At 41.5% G+C, this 19,738-nt stretch overlaps 1 protein-coding gene across 8 annotated transcripts in view; it reads left to right on the plus strand.

The window, feature by feature from the left end:
* celf5a (cugbp, Elav-like family member 5a) overlaps nt 1–19,738 on the plus strand; it is a 199,552-nt gene that overhangs the window by 13,259 nt on the left and 166,555 nt on the right. For all 8 annotated transcript variants that reach the window (XM_034216214.1, XM_034216216.1, XM_034216217.1 and 5 more), the window contains exon 2: nt 11,773–11,855. In XM_034216214.1, the coding sequence (XP_034072105.1) occupies nt 11,773–11,855 (83 nt within the window). The remainder of the gene's footprint in view (nt 1–11,772; nt 11,856–19,738) is intronic.

A 19,738-nucleotide genomic window follows, 5' to 3' on the forward strand; every position in this document is an offset into this window, starting at 1 on the left:
CATATGAATGCTGAGAGATGTAGGCTATCCATAGATCTCTTCATTTTGCTCTCAAAGTGCACCAGATTGATGCATTTAACTTCAATATTTTCAAAATAATCTTCCCAGGGGAGCATGCCCGCAGACCCTCCTAGAGGAGGTTAGGTCCACCCCCACCTAAAACATGTTCACATGGATAGGATACAAAATACATTTGCACACTTTTTATATGGTGGCCTATGTCCATATGTTTCTGTTTTGGTGGTTGTGCCACAACCGTGCATGTATGCACAAGTCATAGGTGCGCTAGGAAATAGCACATACACCCCTCAATGTGTGTGAAAGACAATAGACTTTACAGCATGTTTTTTTTAATTGAAGTTGCGTTGGTGTTTGTGTGTTGGTTGTTGACGGCAGTGTGTGCCCCCCCTTGGTAAATGATTGCCCCCCCCCATTCGATTTGTTCTAGAGCCGACCCTGCATCCCACGGAGCTGTAATAATGGATATATTGCACATGTTTGCTGTAATTCATACTACATGGGCTGTATGATTAAATCTTGTACCGTAAATGTTGTATTAAATAAAGTTAATATTACCGACATTATTAACGTCCCTGTAGCTTCGTATTGCACTAAGAAGCTTATTGCACTGTATATAAATACATATATATATATATATATATATAGGCTACAGTGCAATAATTATTTCATGCTAAATGAAGCTCTGTTGGATATCACTAGATCCTGTTACAGCGTAATATAAGTACATAACGATTGATGTGTACATTAGCATCATTACTAGCTAGCCGCTAGCTAATATCTGCCGCCTCGTTAATATCAAATCCATGATAACAACAATCCATTACCATGCTGTCATGAACGCGCGGTGCTGTTACGTGTACGCAAATTGACGTGCTTGATGTGAACGAGCATTTTGGTTAAAGTTGCGCATGCTCTATGGCCCAATCCCAAACCACTCCCTCGACCCTACCCTTCCGTGACGGAGTGAACTCCGTCTGTAGCCACACTCGCAGCTCAACGAGGGTCCCTCCTGTCAGATGGAGGGAGTAAATACAGCAGCAAGCTTTGGGACGGCCTCCCCTCTCTCCGGCAGAAACAGGAAATGCCGTAACTGTATGTAACAACGGTTTCAAATCAGCATCTCTTAGACAAACAATGTAAATTAATAACTCAAATAAAACTCCAAACATCTTTCATTGTGTTACTTTTTTGTAAAGCTCTTTTAGTTTTAAACCTGATGTTTATAAGCTTCTTAGTTTTTGCAACAGTCTGTAAATATACACAACTTTATAATAAAATGCACACATTTACCTTTTTCTAGAATAAACACAGGTACGATCCTAAGTTAAAACATATGAGGTTATCATGAGGTTGTTAACATCGCAGTTTATCAGTGGATGTTTGCTGGAACTACTTGTAAACAGCTTGTTTCCTGACGGACACACACAGCGTTGAGACCGGTTAGGTAGAGACCGGTCTCAAGTCAGCACCGCTGCAGACTCGTTGTTTGAGGGCTTGATAGCCCACTCCCCCTCCACACCGCTCCACACTCGTTGGTTTGGAACAGCCCTCAATATGGCGGACCCTCCGCGTGAACGCGCAAACGGAGGGGTAGGGGGTAGGGTGTAGGTGTAGGGGGCGGTTTGGGAATGGGCCTATGAGTGCACATACGGGTACTTCTCAGGCATGCTGGGTAATCTGTGACGTTTCACTCTCAAAAGTTGAGCCATTTTATCATCATGCGCTAATGAGCAGCTCTCATAGGAATGAATGAGGCCCCGCCTCCCACGCTGTATCCAGTTCTTATTATACATCCATGGTCCCCCCTCGCATACATACACACAGTGTTGTATCCTAACACACCCCCATTTATATTAATGGACAAGTAAACACACAAAAGCTTTTACATATAACGCTGCAAAAAACGGCACTTACCTACAGAAGATTACATTTGTTATTATAACTTACTCAATATGATTTTAGAGGATACAAAATACTAATAAATAGGAGAATAAATACTTGTGTTATCGGCTAGGGCGTGGCTTTACAGCCTTCACACAGATCGCCATTACGGCTGTCTGAACATGTTAGCAAATGCCTGATAATTAAAATAAAAGACAAAGCAAAGACTGCGGAGCGTACAAAATAAAATGTTACAAAAACATATAAACACCTAACCGATTACTATTTGGGTTTGAGGCGACATTGATACGGCGAAGCTACATGCTAGCCTACATACTACAAGCTAGAGATAGCTTTATCAGGAAAAACACCGCTAAATAAAAACTTACAGCTTCAAAATTGGATGTGTCCTCACTGGCCTGGTCCCGGATGGTTGGTATTGATCCCGGGTTTAGCATTAGTTTGGAGGCATATCCGTGTTGGACTTGAGAGAAGTTCATAAACATGTCCGTCGTAAAATGTTTGGAACAGTCACACCAACAGAAATCTGCCGTGGTCTTCTGGCACATGTCCCTTGAAAATGAAGTCTAGCCACAGATTATTTTCTTTTTCCACTGATGGCATTGCATGCATTCCCATTTCTCGAGTCTTGCAGCCAACGTTTAACTGGCTTAGACATCCTGGCAAGAGCAGGCAAAAACACAGATGTGACTGGGGTTGATTTAGCCTGCCGATAGCCTATATGCGAATGAGAGGTTTGGCAATGCACGTGGCCGTGGCTCATTCCCCTGATAGGTGGAGAGTTGACCAATAAGCGGAGCACGTCTTTGTGACGTAGAAAATAATTGAAATCTGGATCCGTTTTTTTCAGATCCGTTGCAGCCCCTTTTTTTTAGAGATTTGGCTAAGGAGGAAAATAGAGAGGGTTGTGTTTTATGACACTTGGTGAGTTCCATGGAACACCGGGGACACATATTCATGTATAAAAGACGTACAAAGGTGCATTTTGCATGATAGGTTACGCTAGGCTACTGCTTATATTACAGTGCTCATTACAAGCCCATTAGGCCTGGGCAGAGGAAAATATTGTTGTCAGAACAATGAATGAGAGCTTTTCGGAAAGTCCCTGCCAACTCCATGCTCCAGCTCTTCTTTATTAGCTCTCTCTGTCCGTCCTCTCTCAATCTGTCCTTCTCCTCCCAGAACATTGGCAGGATGGTTGGAGTGTGAGAACAGATCGAGGATATTTTTTCCAAAGGTGAGGGAGTGATTATATGAGTTAAAAGCTTCTCTGAGACCAGACTGATTACCCCCCTCACGGTCAATCTGCGCCACTGAGCCTCCTGCCTCCCTGGCTGGCAATGATTCAGGTCATAATCACATTGTATCAGTGCTGCTGATGATGTGTGTTTCAGTTTCCGACCCCTCTGAAAGGCTATCAGTTCCCCCGGAGCCCCACATGGCAGTAAATGAAGTAACCAAGTAATCTACCCACAGTGATAGCATTTTCCAAAGAGTGCAAACGATGTGTGAGGGAGCAGGCGAGTGTGGTGCCAGGACTGGCTTGGTGAGCGCTACCTTCACACTTTCTGGCCAAGAAAATGCCACATTGAGAGCAAGTTCACACTCTTTCATAGCACCGAGGCAGTTTGGCTCCTCTGGGGTAACGAGATGGAGAAAAGGGAGCAAAGAGGCAGAGTGAAAAGAGAGATGTTGTAGTTTAAACCAACCCAGTCCCTATGGAGCTGCATTGATATTTGACGGTTCTGCAGCACACGATTTATACCCATTGCCGATGTAGAAGTATTTGCCCCTGCACTTGACGTCAAAGCCTGTACTGTAGCTGTCAGTTGCTACAGTATAGTGGCAGGGACAAATTAATCTCTTAATGGTCCCTCAAGCATAAATATTAAAATCATTAGAGGACTAGTGTGTAGACTTTATTGGCTTCTAGCTGTAAGATCAATTTAACAAGTCCCTCAGATTGTCCTTTTCTAAGTGTGCAGAGGAACCAATGGTCTTCAAGTCCATTTGTGCCACTAAAATCAAGCTGCTACTTAAAAATTCACAGTTTACAATTTGTCGTTTTTGGCTACTGCATAAACAAGGCAGTGTTACATTGAAGACTCATTTGAAGAAGACCATATATATATACAGTGGGGCAAAAAAGTATTTAGTTAGCCACCAATTGTGCAAGTTCTCCCACTTAAAAAGACGAGAGAGGCCTGTAATTTTCATCCTAGGTATACTTCAACTATGAGAGACAAAATGAGAAAAAAAAAATCCAGGAAATCACATTGTAGGATTTTTAATGAATTAATTGGTAAATTCCTCGGTAAAATAAGTATTTGGTCACCTACAAACAAACAAGATTTCTGGCTCTCACAGACCTGTAACTTCTTCTTTAAGAGCCTCCTCTGTCCTCCACTTGTTAACTGTATTAATGGCACCCGTTTGAACTCGTTATCAGTATAAAAGACACCTGTCCACAACCTCAAACAGTCACACTCCAAACTCCACTATGGCCAAGACCAAAGAGCTGTCAAAGGACACCAGAAACTAAATTGTAGACCTGCACCAGGCTGGGAAGACTGAATCTGCAATAGGTAAGCAGCTTGGTGTGAAGAAGTCAACTGTGGGAGCAATTATTAGAAAATGGAAGACATACAAGACCACTGATACTCTCCCTCGATCTGGGGCTCCATGCAAGATCTCACCCTGTGGGGTCAAAATTATCACAAGAACGGTGAGCAAAAATCCCAGAACCACACGGGGGGGCCTAGTCAATGACCTGCAGAGAGCTGGGACCAAAGTAACAAAGGCTACCATCAGTAACACACTACGCCGCCAGGGACTCAAATCCTGCAGTGCCAGACGTGTCCCCCTGCTTAAGCCAGTACATGTCCAGGCCCGTCTGAAGTTTGCTAGAGAGCATTTAGATGATCCAGAAGAGGATTGGGAGAATGTTATATGGTCAGATGAAACCAAAATAGAACTTTTTGGTAAAAACTCAACTAGACGTGTTTGGAGGAGAAAGAATGCTGAGTTGCATCCAAAGAACACCATACCTACTGTGAAACATGGGGGTGGAAACATCGTGCTTTGGGGCTGTTTTTCTGCAAAGGGACCAGGACGACTGATCCGTGTAAAGGAAAGAATGAATGGGGCCATGTATCGTGAGATTTTGAGTGACAACCTCCTTCCATCAGCAAGGGCATTGAAGATGAAACGTGGCTGGGTCTTTCAGCATGACAATGATCCCAAACACACCGCCCGGGCAACGAAGGAGTGGCTTCGTAAGAAGCATTTCAAGGTCCTGGAGTGGCCTAGCCAGTCTCCAGATCTCAACCCCATATAAAATCTTTGGAGGGAGTTGAAAGTCTGTGTTGCCCAGCGACAGCCCCAAAACATCACTGCTCTAGAGGAGATCTGCATGGAGGAATGGGCCAAAATACCAGCAACAGTGTGTGTAAATCTTGTGAAGACTTACAGAAAACGTTTGACCTCTGTCATTGCCAACAAAGGGTATATAACAAAGTATTGAGAGGAACTTTTGTTATTGACTAAATACTTATTTTCCACCATAATTCGCAAATAAATTCTTTAAAAATCAGACAATGTGATTTTCTGGATTTTTTTCTTTCTCATTTTGTCTCTCATAGTTGAGGTGTACCTAGGATGACAATTACAGGCCTCTCTCATCTTTTTAAGTGGGAGAACTTGCACAATTGGTGGCTGACTAAATACTTTTTTGCCCCACTGTATATTATACTCCATTTCTGCCAGTACCTCCCTAAATCCTAAACACTGGCCCTCTTTCTGAGAAAATGAAAAAAGCACAAATACAAAAAGCAACACACCCAGAGTTCCATTAAATGGATCTGATTAAAGATGAGTACAGAAAAACAAACTAAGATTATTTTAATAATTGGATTTAGAATTCAAGGGTTAACTGTCTTTGAGAGCGTAGCCCATACATCAAACATTTTATTGTTATTTTGTAAGTTTTCTATTTGTTTCTATCTTTTGTTCTTTCTTTTATTGAAAACATTAAACATACAGACATTAAGCAAGTACTGGACATTTCAAAAAACAATCAAGGATATCCAATGTGATAAAAAAAGGTATACATTAAATTAATAATTACATTTGAAATATATAATAAACAAATTAAACAAAGTATCTATAAAATAATAAATACAAAATAACATCATCAAATCTATATATACTTGTAGGCCATGGGAAATTTACCAATTGCAAGTTCTACATTTTGGATCTAACAAAGACTGAATATATAGTAACCTATATAAGAATGTAAGTGTTTAGTTTTACACCCGCAATTATTGATGTAATCATTTACAAATATCCAGTATTTATATGAAGTCTTTACTTTTATCTATGTGTTGTTGTTATCTAGTATAGCTATTGTTTTCCAGTGCACAACTATTTTTTAACAAAATGTAATTTTTCTGTGTTGTCAATAAAGCTATTTTGAATAAGTCAATCAGATGGCTCCTGCTCGGCAGTGTCTCAAGTGCGTGTTTGCTGGCAAGTTGCAATAACTAATGCAGGTGTTCATATTATACATCCATGGTGTGTCGATTGACGAGCTGTTAGCAAACTATAAACAAGTGACGTTAGTGTTCAGGAAACACTAAGTTTCCATTATAAGTAATGTTAAGAAGGACTTTTAAGTTGCTAAATAGCTTTGTGCTAAGGTGGACCTTTTAATGAAAGCATGTCGTGTCTCGTTGAAGTTGGTAAGTGATGACAAACAATTTGTGACATTAATTAATAGTACGCCATTAGGGGTCAATGCTAAAGGCTAGGTTAGGATACAGTACAGTTAGCTTACTCCCACTCTCCCAGGTAGTTAATACAACGCTTGAGCATATTATGCAACTTCAATGTTTGTACAATTGCTTCGGCAAGGTTAGCTGGTAAACATGGAAGTGTTGTCAAAGATATCTTTGTGCTAGCCTGGTGATTATAAATTGATACAAGTTTAATTGGCCTAGCCTGATATTAAATGTCCTATTGCTAGGTTTGAACTGGTGACAAGACAACATGTGTGAAATGTGTATGTACTGTAGATATTGTAGTTTATTGTGAGCGTTAATAATTAGTTTTGAAATGTTTCAAGATAATTGACTTTTACTTTATATCCTATAGACCAGGGGTGCCCACACTTTTTGGGCTGGTGAGCTACTTTTGAAATGACCAGCTCACCGAGGTCTACCAACCAAAAATAAAATCCCAAATGGCAAGGGTTGCTGAATAACACGTTTTATTTATACATGGGATAATAGGGCTGCAACAAACGACTCATTTGATAATCGATTAATGAAACGACTAATCGACTATTCAGACTATTACTGTATGCCTTGCACAATTTCTCAAACCCTCTTGTTTAGCCATCAACTTTTAGATTTAGCTTGAGGTTGTTTTAGGCATGTGGAAACTAACAATGAAGACAATAAAGATGAATACTTGATTCAAAAATACATATATTATTAAATTAACAAATTGTGAACAAAACTAACATTGCTTTTTATTTAAATAAAATAAATAATATTTCACATCAAAAGAAACAACAATGTTTTAACAAATCGTATTAAATAATCTGATGACAGAACTGTGAACAGAATAGCTGAAACTTTAACAAAATAAAGAGTAACTCAGTTTCCTCTAATCATTAACCCATGTTTGTATAATGTAGTTAACTCCGTGTGTTGCTGCTAGCATACATAACACCTGACGTGGAAACGTTACTCGTGGATGGGGCTACAGAGCTGCTAGAAAGACAGTCGAACCCGGTGCATTCCTCCGTCTGGATGTGGTGCACTTTTGCTAAATGTTTAGACACATTGCTCGTGTTACCGCCCTTACATGCTAAACACTCTTGGCAAGGAGCATTGTCCACCTCAAGACGGGTAACATTTAACCACACCTTGGAGCGCTTCTCTCCGCCATCTCCTCCGTGTGTTGCTGCTTGTAGCAGCCGCGTGTGTGTAAACTGCCCCGCCCCCTCGCGCAAAGACGGGGGAGAGAGATCCCGTCTCGATTAGAAAGATCGAAAATACACCGACATTTGTTTGTCTTTTTGCATGTTAGAAACGAGTTGGCGACACTAAGATTGCGAGATAATATTTGTGTAGCAATAATACATGACCTTTCTCTTTCTCAACTCGCTACTCGGAGGGAAGTCGCTGTCATATGCCTTGTGAACACTCCGATAATGCCTCTCCACGTTACCTTTCTTTGGCAGAGCGACGCTTGCTTTACAAATAAGGCAAATAACCTTTGAATGTGACATCACAAAACAAATATTCTTCCTCCCATTCTGGGTGGAAGTGGTTTGTCTTTAGCTTCTTGCTCGGTCCCGCACTCATTTGTTGTTTGTCTCTTGTTTGTCTCTTTAACTTAATTTGAGTTTTCCCGGCACTTGACTGATTTTGTATCGCTTTGCATTCTTGGGTTAACAGACTGGAAAGCGATAGGTCGCTTTTTCTGTCAATCAAGTAAACTCCTGAATTAAGTGGCAGGGAGGCCAAGGGAGGAGGGATCAAAACCTGTTTTGTCTATTTTAACGGAACAGGATTTTTTTTTTATGAATGACTCGCGATCTACCAGCATTGCCCCCGCGGTCGACCGGTCGCCCGCGGTCGACGTACTGGGCACCTCTGCGTATAGACAATAGTTAACTGGGTTGATTTATGCGGATAATGGGAGCTTTCTTATGTTTTGACTAAGTGAATGGTAAGAATGTGCTAAATGTAGTAATGTTGTTATCGTAGTGCGTCCAAAAAGCACTTTCCCCTTCGTCATTACCAGTTTAGAAGTGTAGTGCTCCATGGAGAAAAGTAAGAGTCTGAATGGTAGTGTTGGATATGTATCTATTCCAGGATAATGATTTTTCTCTAGGAGCTGAGTTTCATTTTCATACCCGTCGTGACCATGTCTTAACAATATTTGCTGGACATGTTTGTAAGATTATTGCACAGTTCTCCACTATTGACATTCTGTTTGGGGAATAAACAGAGGTGATTGAGGCATGTGTTTAATCAGTGGTTTGGTTCTTTGTGTGTAAGAAAGAGGGCTAGCACAGTGAAATGTAATATCTTGATTTGAATGTAATGTTGTCCCATCTGCTCATAGCTGTAGAAAAAAGTATTCTGCATGATAGAAACACCTCAGAAAATTAATTACTGAATCTCTGTGCAAACATTTTACTTTTACATTGTATCATTTAAACCTGCAGTGCTGAAGTCCTAAAACACAACTGTATTGATATATGATTTTTAAGGACCCTTAAACTTAAAACAAAGAAGAAAAAAATAACACAGACCCACAGTTTGGAGATTGAGAGCCTGGACCACAGTGAATGTAAATGGCTGCTGTCACCGCAGCTATACAGTATCCTTGGCCACTCTCTTTCTCGTTGTCTCTCTTTCTCACCCACTCACTCTCTCTCTTCCATGTAGCACTCTTTAATTACTTGCCAATTGAACACCGTGGAGATGGATAGACTCAGTCCTATTACCCAGTACACATGGCGGGCGCACACTCAAAAATATATCATTAGAAAATAGGATACGAGAGGAGTAGAGTTGGCATTGACTAAGCGGGGGGGAAAGGGAGCAAAGAGGATGCATTTCTTCTCTTTGGAGCTGAAATCAATGTGTGAGATAAGGCTGTTTTAGGATTCTATCAGATGATGCAGAGGATCATCGTCTCACAATGGGAAGGCTTCCCCCATTGCTGTGTCAGCAGGCTCCGATTACAGTGGCTTTTTGTTGTGTTTCAAACTGTTTCATCATGCTCCCCCCTCAGACTTTTGCACTTGGTATGCAATGCAGCACTGGCAATTTGTACGTGTTTGGATTCCAATTATGGAGTTGTTAAAGCTTTTTCGCCTGTGGCCTGCAAATTCTTATTAAGCCATACATTAAAGAGCACAGAATCACATTTAAATGGAGTTCATGTTTCCCTTTTGTTTGCCAGTGTTGTCGTTGTTTTTAATTTATTCACAATGCCCTGCATTACACATTAACAAATAAATCGTGTTTGCGATTGTAATGCAAAATACGTGTTTCTTATTCAGAGATAGGGCGAGCCTTTGTCAAGTAAACCAACAAACAACAAGCCCAGAGAGAGCGAAAAAAGAGGGGAAAACAACTACCAAAATGGAGCCATTCCCTCCTATTACCCTCAACCATTTGAGAAACAAACAAACAAACCCACAACAACAATGACATTTCCAGTCTTGGTATTTCCTTACTAGCTGACGCAGAAGAGAAAAGGAGAATTGGACAGCAGTCTGAGTGATTGAATGATTTTCTTGGTGGCCATTGGAAATCATTAGGTTAGGGTTGCAGGGACAAGGGAGGCTATGGGGAAGGCTGTACCGTGACAGCAGTGCTACAGTCACACCTCAAAGGTCACGACCCTGGACAGATTCCATCACTATCTGTCTTTCTCATACTGAAAAGCTTGGCAGGGCGCAGACTGACTGTCCTAAACAAAAGGAGAAGCTTTATAAACAAAAACAATTGAATGGGATTAAGATAAGAGTGGGCAAATGATTTCTGTGTATGGGCAGGTGTTTGCAGGACTTTACACACACGTGCTGACACCTGGCTTAAAGCAGCAAGGCAAAACAGGTTACAGGTCGATCAATAGATCAATCACTGACATGGAATTTTAACCCTCCTTTTTGATGCAGTCCGGCATAGGTTACAGTGGAGTCATCCCCTAAGTACTAGAGTGTCCGGAACATCGGAAAAATATACAAATACATGCATGAGCATGCGACAGACATGCATAGTAAACGTTTAGATGTGTACAAATGTTCTGATATTATGCAACCAGATTGGAATATTGTCCGTGAAAAGATACTTAATACATCACCACCCACTGAATACATTTAGCTGTTGAAATGAGATCCAAAATGCAGTGGCTGCTAATAAACCATCGTCGGAGTGGCAGAAATATGATGCATGGTAACCCATATGAACCTCATTAATAGAACACAAGCAAATCTATTTATTCAGACAGTCAGGGGGAAAATGATAGCCTCAATACTCCATCTGGTTTCTCTCCATCTTTTTTCTCTTCTCCTCTTCTCTTCTTTATGTATTCAGTGATTTTGACAGATGTGGTGTGTGTGTGTGTGTGCACGCATGGAAGCATTCACCCTGGAGAGTTTTAACACCACGTCCTGTCCTCCCATCTTCTCTGTCAGTATCTCCCTCCTTCCTGTATCTCTACATATCCCTTCTTCTCTCTTTTTCTACCCCCCAATACTCAGTCCTGCAGTCCTGGTTCTTTTGTCTCCGCTGCTGTCACAACCATTCAGGGTGGGAGCGCTGGCCAGGCTGCTAGGAGCTTTTGACAGGACATAGCACGAGGGATGGGGAGGCTGGACAGGCCGGGCATTTCATCCAAATAATTCACAGCTCATCTCCTACTTTATTATTGTGGTGTTGTTTTTTGCTCCTCTCCTCTTTGCCACCTGGAGAAAATGTCCACATATATCCTGGGGTATTGCACGGTTGCCTGTTTTCATTAACTTGCTCTGTTTATTCCAAGAAATGTTAGTTTTTGTGTTTTCACTAACTCAATAGAGCCTCTCCGCAGAACTAGTTTCTTAATTGTGTTAATTGCTCAGTATCTGGATCTCATTATATTGAAACAGGCCAAACACCATTTTCTTATTTTCCAATAGCTTTGGAATTGTATTACAGTCCATATATTCTTGTTGGGATTTCTTTAAAACTGTTCCCTGTTGTCCACAGTTTTTGTTTGTTTAACTATGTTGTTGAGTTCTGTGTGACTTATACATGTATATGTGGTGTACCTCTGTTGCAGGTTGTGCATTCCTCACCTATTGCGCCCGAGAGTCGGCCATCAAAGCCCAGAACGCCCTCCACGAACAGAAAACACTTCCAGGGGTAAGTGTCTGTCTCTCCATCCTTCTCTCCTCCCTTTCTTTTCTCACTCTCTCTTTCCTCTCTATGGTGGTCAACCATGCCATCTGCACCCTGCTGCACACCAGCCGGCATTCTCCTTGTATAGTCCCAGAGATGAAAAACACTTTGGAGAGCAATTCAATCAATAGCTCAGCCTTTTAAAGGCCTGGCTTCAACTTTTCCATGTGTCTGTTCTCTAGGGGATACCGCCAGCATTGATCAGACCCACTCTGACTCACACTTTTGAAGCGATAGCATTGAATGACCGTTTTTGGGGGGCAAAGCTCTGCATTTCTGTTAGGTGTTATCAACAGAAAGTTGTCCAGTGTTCTAGGGCCAATGACTGCGGGCTCTGGATGGGAATGAACAGTGTGTGTGTGAGATGTGTCACAAGAAGCCTGTCAGACAGAGGAATGGCGCAGCTCGCGGCACCCAGTACGTTACAGTGGGAACATTCGCTGTGCGGTAGAGCAGCATGTTGTCCCGCCATAGATCCATCCCGGCAGCTGATGGCAGCAATGCCCAAAGCTAATTGGTGCTCCCACTTGTTACTTGATCGTGGATGCTGCAGTATTTTCAGACAGGTAAAATAACTAAATACATTTAAAGCTAGATGGGTTGCCAAATATACTTGGACATGTCAATATATTAATATTTTATTGATAATGTGTTATGAGAAAAAATATCGTCTTAGATTTGGTTATTGTGATATGTGTTGTCTTTTTCTTCGTTTTAAATGCTTTCTTACAGTAAAGTGATGTTATTTTGAATATCATTGTATATATACCAGGGTTTCCCACACATAGACTTTACTTGGGCGGGCCGCCCTGGTATATTAACGGCCGCCAAAGTATATTTCGCGACCCATTTAGTTTGTTTTATCCGTCCGCGAGCACGACGCCATCTGCGATCGATTAACTAGTGGACAATGATCCCTCGCTGTACGCCTCCTGTACCTGTTCGCTCTGCTATCGCGTGAAGGATCTGCTATCAAGCGACCAACAGAAAAGGAGACCTTACGAGAAACAGAGAAGACGACGTAAACATAGTTTTTTTTCAGAGCAGTGTGTGTGCATCAGAACACCCCCCGGCTACCACCACAAGTATATTTCAGATTTGTGGGATACACTTCATTAAACCACCACTATTTAACTTTACACCTAGATATTGAGGTTTTTGATCAAAAACAGATGCTCAATATCGCCAAGCTCTAGATATTCTTAGGTGGTAAATTCTAAGTGTTAAAAATACTGCAGTCATAAGATATGAGATTTGATAAAGAGAAAATCACGTGTTACATGTTCAATCGTGCTATGGTATTAAAATGATCTTGCAATTATCTCTCCCTCATTGTTTGGTGATTATGCATTTGTGTGTGATTATGTACACTTGTGCAGAGCTGTATCTGTTAGGGTGGAAAGAATATCAGGATCAAACCGAAGGATGGAGGAGTGGGTCAAAGTGGCTCCCCGCAGAGGCAGTGGGGTCTCGTATGGTTAGATTTAGCCTGCACCAAGGCAAGGCAAGGCAAGTTTATTTATATAGCACTTTTCAACACAAGGCAATTCAAAGTGCTTTACAAAAAATGAAAGAGATTAAGAAAATGGCATTTAAAATCAGTCATTAAGAAGAAAAGCTAATAAAATAAACATTAAAAGAAAAAATACATGGATAAAAGTTACAGTGCAGTCTAAGATATGAATAGTTCAATTAAAAGCAGCGACAAAAAGAAAAGTCTTCAGCCTGGATTTAAAAGTAGTCAGAGTTGCAGCGGACCTGCAGGTTTCTGGGAGTTTGTTCCAGATATTTGGAGCATAATAACTGAACGCTGCTTCTCCATGTTTAGTTCTGACTCTGGGGACAGAAAGCTGACCAGTCCCTGAAGACCTGAGAGATCTGGATGGTTCATAATTTAGCAGGAGGTCAGAAATGTATTTTGGGCCTAAACCATTCAGTGCTTTATAAACCAGCAGCAGTATTTTGAAATCTATTCTTTGACACACAGGAAGCCAGTGTAAAGACTTCAGAACTGGAGTGATGTGATCCACTTTCTTAGTGTTAGTGAGGACTCGAGCAGCGGCGTTCTGAATTAGCTGCAGCTTCCTAATAGATTTTTTAGTGAGACCTGTGAAGACACCATTGCAGTAGTCGAGTCTACTGAAGATAAAAGCATGGACAAGTTTTTCCAAATCCTGCTGTGACATTAGTCTTTTAGAGAAGTAAACCTCAGTAAACCTCAGTAGATCCCCTCCCCTCACCCCAAACACCCGCTCTGATAGAAGACAAAGAGCCTGAGAAGCCCAGCCAAAAGGCACATGTTTCAGTTAAACATGCAACGACAACAAACTTTGAACATTTCTTTTCTTGTGGCTTTTTTGAAAACACGTTGTTTCATTTATCCTGCAAATTAGCCAAGCGCCAGGCTGGAGGGCGTTAATCTCTTTTTTCCTCTGAATTTAAATAATAAGACGGAAAGAGGAAAAAGTTATTTCACATAATGCCAGAGGATGTGATCATCAGAGATTATTACTGTAATCAGCAATGTGTATTAAATAGTTTTGGTGCATTATCAGGCTTTCCTGTGAGTTTCTTTCCTCACGTCTCAGTCATTAATAACTACCATAAGGGTTGACCTACTTTACCACTGGGAATATATGGTGCATGTGGCTGAATGTATAAAAGAGAGGCAAGAGGGCACAGACATATTTGCTAACAAGTCTACTCTTGCCTGCAACCCCTTCTCGCTCTGGATCAGTGCAGGAAAATACACAAAAAATGTAATTCAATAATTGTACAGCCATGATACATAGACAATGTGCAAATTCAGCAAACACAGCCTTGCATGTTACTATTCTACTCAAAAGTTCTGAACGGTGACATTTTTGAGCGTGCACAATCGCAGACACTTTCACCAACTTTGCCTTGAATCACTCAGGGAAAAAAAGGCTTTTCTTGTACCCTTCAGTCGTGCTTTAGCCCTCCTGTTGACTTCCACCCCACCGATACCTGTCCACCCCACATCCTCCCGTCTCCCCTCTCTCCCGTTGCTGATCTGGGGCTGCTCTTCCTGAGACAGAGCATGTCATAGAAATGTAACAGGGAGACGTTGATGGGTGTCAGGCGTCACAGGCGAGGCTGCTCTGCTGTTCCCTTCAGCTTCACTCACACACAAACACCAGCGGTCCAAGGAAACAGTGCATGCTATAATACTGCATCCACATATTCTGTTCACCTACTGATGGACCTACAGCTGAGGAGAAATTGACCTGCAAAGAACATTTACTTTGAAAACAAATCTACAATATAGAGCTGTACTAAATAGTTGCATTTCTATTCATTAAGTTTAAACCCTGTATTTCTGTTCGGTTGCAGATTAAGCTGAAATTATTCCTATAATACACTGACTTCAGTAATGTTCGCATAGGATGTTTACACCCCTTAAGCCATACATTTCTTATAACTCCAGAGTGTTATAGTCCCAAAGTCATAATGTATTGAAAAATATAGACTTTTACAATTTCACAAACATAGTTTTATCAAACAAAATGACTCTGCTTCTGTCCATACAGTATGTGTTTCGTTAGCCTTTACAATACAATTACTCATGCTCTCATGCTTGCCTCAAGAAAAGGGAGGACCGCACATGTGTGTTAAGGGGCCGTCTAGCAGCAATCTAACAGCACAATAAATACATTAACATAACCACCGTTTTTTTTAAGGGTTAAGTCTTCATTAACTACGACAACAGGCATTTTAGGCTTCATTCCAAAACCTCAATAGAAGCTACAAATTAGGGCTGTGCGATTATTGCAAAAATCATAATCACGATTATTTGGGTCAATAATTGATATCACGATTATTTTGACGATTATTCATTGACCATTTATTGAACTTTAAAACAAATAATATTTGACCAATAAACAAGATCAACAAATATGTTGGAGCGCACTTCCAAAACCATACTAAACATACATTATTAATATGATAAATAAAAATAAATTAGACCAAAATAAATGAAATCAAACATGTTGCAGTGCACTGTCACAACCTACTGAACACTCCTTAACATATAGCCAATATTTTGGTAAAACATATTCAACATATTCCACTCAGTTAAACGTTGAAGGCTGGCCAACCGTCATGGTCCAAAAGTAACAGGAAATAAATGTTGAACTATAATTTAAGACCAAATAAAAATGTCTAGGCCACCATGGCAAATGCTGGTAGGGCTGCTCATGTCATCTCTTAAAGATTTGTTTGCAAGAAACACCAGCCTGTTTACATGGTCTGACTCTGGTTTCAGAGATGAGCGCAGGCAGGTGACGATATTGCCACCTGTACTGAATACCCTCAGCCACGCCCCGACACAGGGGTGACGCCGGCCAATCACAAAGCTTTGATGCGTTCAAGTGCATTATTCTGTCACAGGAAGATTATGTTACAGGACATTAACGATAAAACAGAATATTGTTGTTCTATTTTTAGACACATCTCGCGATCGACTGGTACCCCCCTGGGCTAGACCATAGGTCCGTTGTGGTGGCAAAGTAGTCAGCTGAAGCCACATCTCTCTCAACTTCCCCACGGCATTTGTCACATAATACCTGCTGAAATAATACCGAGACGGCATCGCGTAACGCTTGTCCAACGTGTTGACAAGTTGCTTAAAGCCCTCGTTGCTAACAGTGCTAACTGGGCACATATCTTTAGCGATGTGAAATGTAATGGCACCTGTAATATCTCTGTCTCTGCGAGCTCGTCGCGTAGGCCGTTGCTCTGTACAATGCGTCCAGAATCGATGACTGTGATGATGTGGTGGATGAAGTCGAGCGGCATCTGCTTTTTGGTCTGCTTTTTGTTGTATTATTGCCTGGTCGTATTGCACTTTGTGGTTGTATTTCAGATGATTAAAGAGATTGGTTGTGTTAGCGTGTGGTGCCAACACAACCTGGTAACAAATCCTGCACTGTAGGCCTACTTTCTTTTGCTTCACGTCGGAAAGCCAAAGTACTTCCAAATAGTGGAAATAGTTGTACCCTTCTTTTTAACGAGTTGCTGCTCTTGTTCTGACATCTTCGCTTGCGCTGAACACTCACAACACATGTCACTCCCACGTGGCCGAGTGGGCTTTTAGGGTGGGGCGAAGCGCACCCAGCTAAATAATCGTATTTTGTCAATTATGCTGTTTTCATAATCGTCGCAAACCATAATCGTAATCGCGATTAAAATACGATTAATTGCACAGCCCTACTACAAATGTCACATTACTTTTACAGCCGAACTACATTATATCAACATAAAATATCATACAGCACACTTTGCATTGAATGCCCTGCTGCATTGTGTTTCTGTATGTGTGTACAAATATGTTTGTGCATTTGACTACCTCCCGTCGCCTCACTTGTCCTTCCCTCTTGAGCCTCCCTGTTCCTAAATGTTTTGCGATATGACCCCTGTTGCTTCACTGCTTGATGGTAAGTAGATATGCCAGTTGTTTGTTTGCAAAATGCTGCTTGATATGCAGTTTGCCAGGGGCTACGCTGTAATTAATGTAAACTAGGAGTCCTCCAGAGATGAGTTATGAGTTATTAACGTCTGAGTTTCTCATTAACCCCTGTATTGCTGCTCTCTCGCAGAGGGCGTGGACCGATGTGGTTACCTAGTATTTTAAAAATATTCTGAATTAATGTCAGACCACCATCCTGCTGGACTTGTTGCTAATGAGCAGAACCTGGGAGGAAAATTGTGAAATATAACAAGCTATTGTGAATCTCATGCAGGAACCTTTGCTTGAATACAGAGCACAAATATACCCGTCCGCATACACACATACAAGCATTCACATGGACACCAACATGAACACACTTGAGTTTCATGAGATGATTTCTGTGCAGGTCTTTAGCTGGAAGGCCTGGGATCACACCCGGTCTGCTGTAATGTTAATGAGCAAAACATGAAATCCCTGTCTGCTGCAAAAGAAAATTATTCAAATACTAAGTTAGAGATCATTTTAGTCATAGTATAGTGATAGTTATAACCCTAATATTTAAGTCATGGTTGATTTGTTATCACCTCTGGACACTGTTGGTAATGGGAAGTCCATGCAAATAAACTGTTGGCTCAAATGTTAGTTTAATACACTGAAGAACACAATCAACCGAGTATACGGCATGTGAAGTGAAAGGTTGTTCTTTTGTATTCTGCATCAACTGTGGTACATGCTTGGCTTCTTTTCTTTGTTGTGTGTTAGCACTTCACTCTGCAGGAAATGTGTACGGCTATATAGAGATGCAATTAAAGAAACACCAACTCAATGGATTTATTGTTGAAAAATAATCTTACTTTTAAGAATTTAATTTTGAGTTAAAAGTATCAAATGATTGTTTTACGATATCAGATGCTATCATGCAGGTACTATTTGCCATACACACAAGCACGCACGCACACACACACACACACACACAACCCAGTGTCCTCTTATTAACTGTAAGAAGGGCTTGTGTTCTTGGACGTTATTATCCATGTTCCCCTGTTACACATTAGCTGCTGAAGGGAACAGTATGGCCTAATGGAAGTGTACTGGACTGGAATATAGATTCCTGTGATGAAGTGTGATGGGAACCTTGGGGACACGAGTGCCTGACATAAGTTTGGCCACCGAATGGGAGAAGCTCTCACAGTTTACCAGGTGTGTGTTGCTTGGCTCTATTAGCTGTGTATGTTTGCTCGTGTGTGTGTGTAAGCTGGCTTTGCATTGCGGTCAGCCCTATGTAGATACAGATAGCAGTGAGTACAGGTGGGAAGAAAAACATGTGCACATGGCAGCTTGTCGTGATCGCACACCGCCCACGACAGTGAGGCTTGAATATATTATTTGTTTGCTGTTTTTGTACTTGTTCCCTGCTGGTAGAGATGCCCTACTTTATATATTATATAACCATTTGAATATGTGGGGGAATAGACTTGCACGTGTAACTGTTAAAAACATAGAAAGAACTGCCACTTAAAGCCCAGTGGCCTTTTCTACAGCAGTGTGTGCCTGTGAATGTCACATGAGATTTACTCCACCCAGTTCAGCATCATGACAAAATCCTGCATCCTTCACACTATCCACAAACCTATCCCCCCTCCAAATCCCCCCCACCCCTCTCTCTCCTCAAACTCTGCCACTCCTCAAATCCAGCCGATCCAAGAAAAAATCTCAGGCTCCGCAGCAACTCCATTTGCTGTAGCACGGAACAACATGCCACCCTCCCCTTTTGGTCATGCTAGCATTGTGTACAACAGTGATTGTCTTGGAGAGGCAATGGTGGAAATGTGTTTGCTGCATGCATTTACTCCGAGTATTAGTACAGCTCGGCCTGGGGAGAGTGTAAGAGGCTGGCATTGATTCAGGAGGCAGGTTTATGGAAATAGCACTCGCATTAAAAACCCAATGAGAGCAGGGAGAAGATTATGCTCCGGCACACACATGTGGGCTCCTGCAATGTCAACACTCTAAGTAGATCCCCTCCCTCTCAATTGCCTCCGTCTCCCTCTGTCTCTTACTCTTGCGCTGTGCCCTGTGCTGCACACATACCTGTTAGTCAGCTGTGTGAGTGCACATCATAGATTTCTACATGTTTGTATACATGTGTTTGCATTAATTTACATGTGTTATTGTGTAAATGTGCCAGTGCTCAGTTTAGCCATAATGGAATGGATGTGACTCGAGGAGCAGAGCAAGGCTACGATGCAGAGAGCAGCCGACCTTGTGCTGAGGAAATGAGGCTGTCGTGTGATGGAGCCATTCCTCGACATAGCTTAGCTTTCCCTTGCGCTTTGCACACATCACACAGACACAACATATACACTCAAACTTTTGC

This window comes from Gymnodraco acuticeps, unplaced genomic scaffold (genome assembly GCF_902827175.1).
Source record: "Gymnodraco acuticeps unplaced genomic scaffold, fGymAcu1.1, whole genome shotgun sequence".
Classification (NCBI taxonomy): Eukaryota; Metazoa; Chordata; class Actinopteri; order Perciformes; family Bathydraconidae; genus Gymnodraco; species Gymnodraco acuticeps.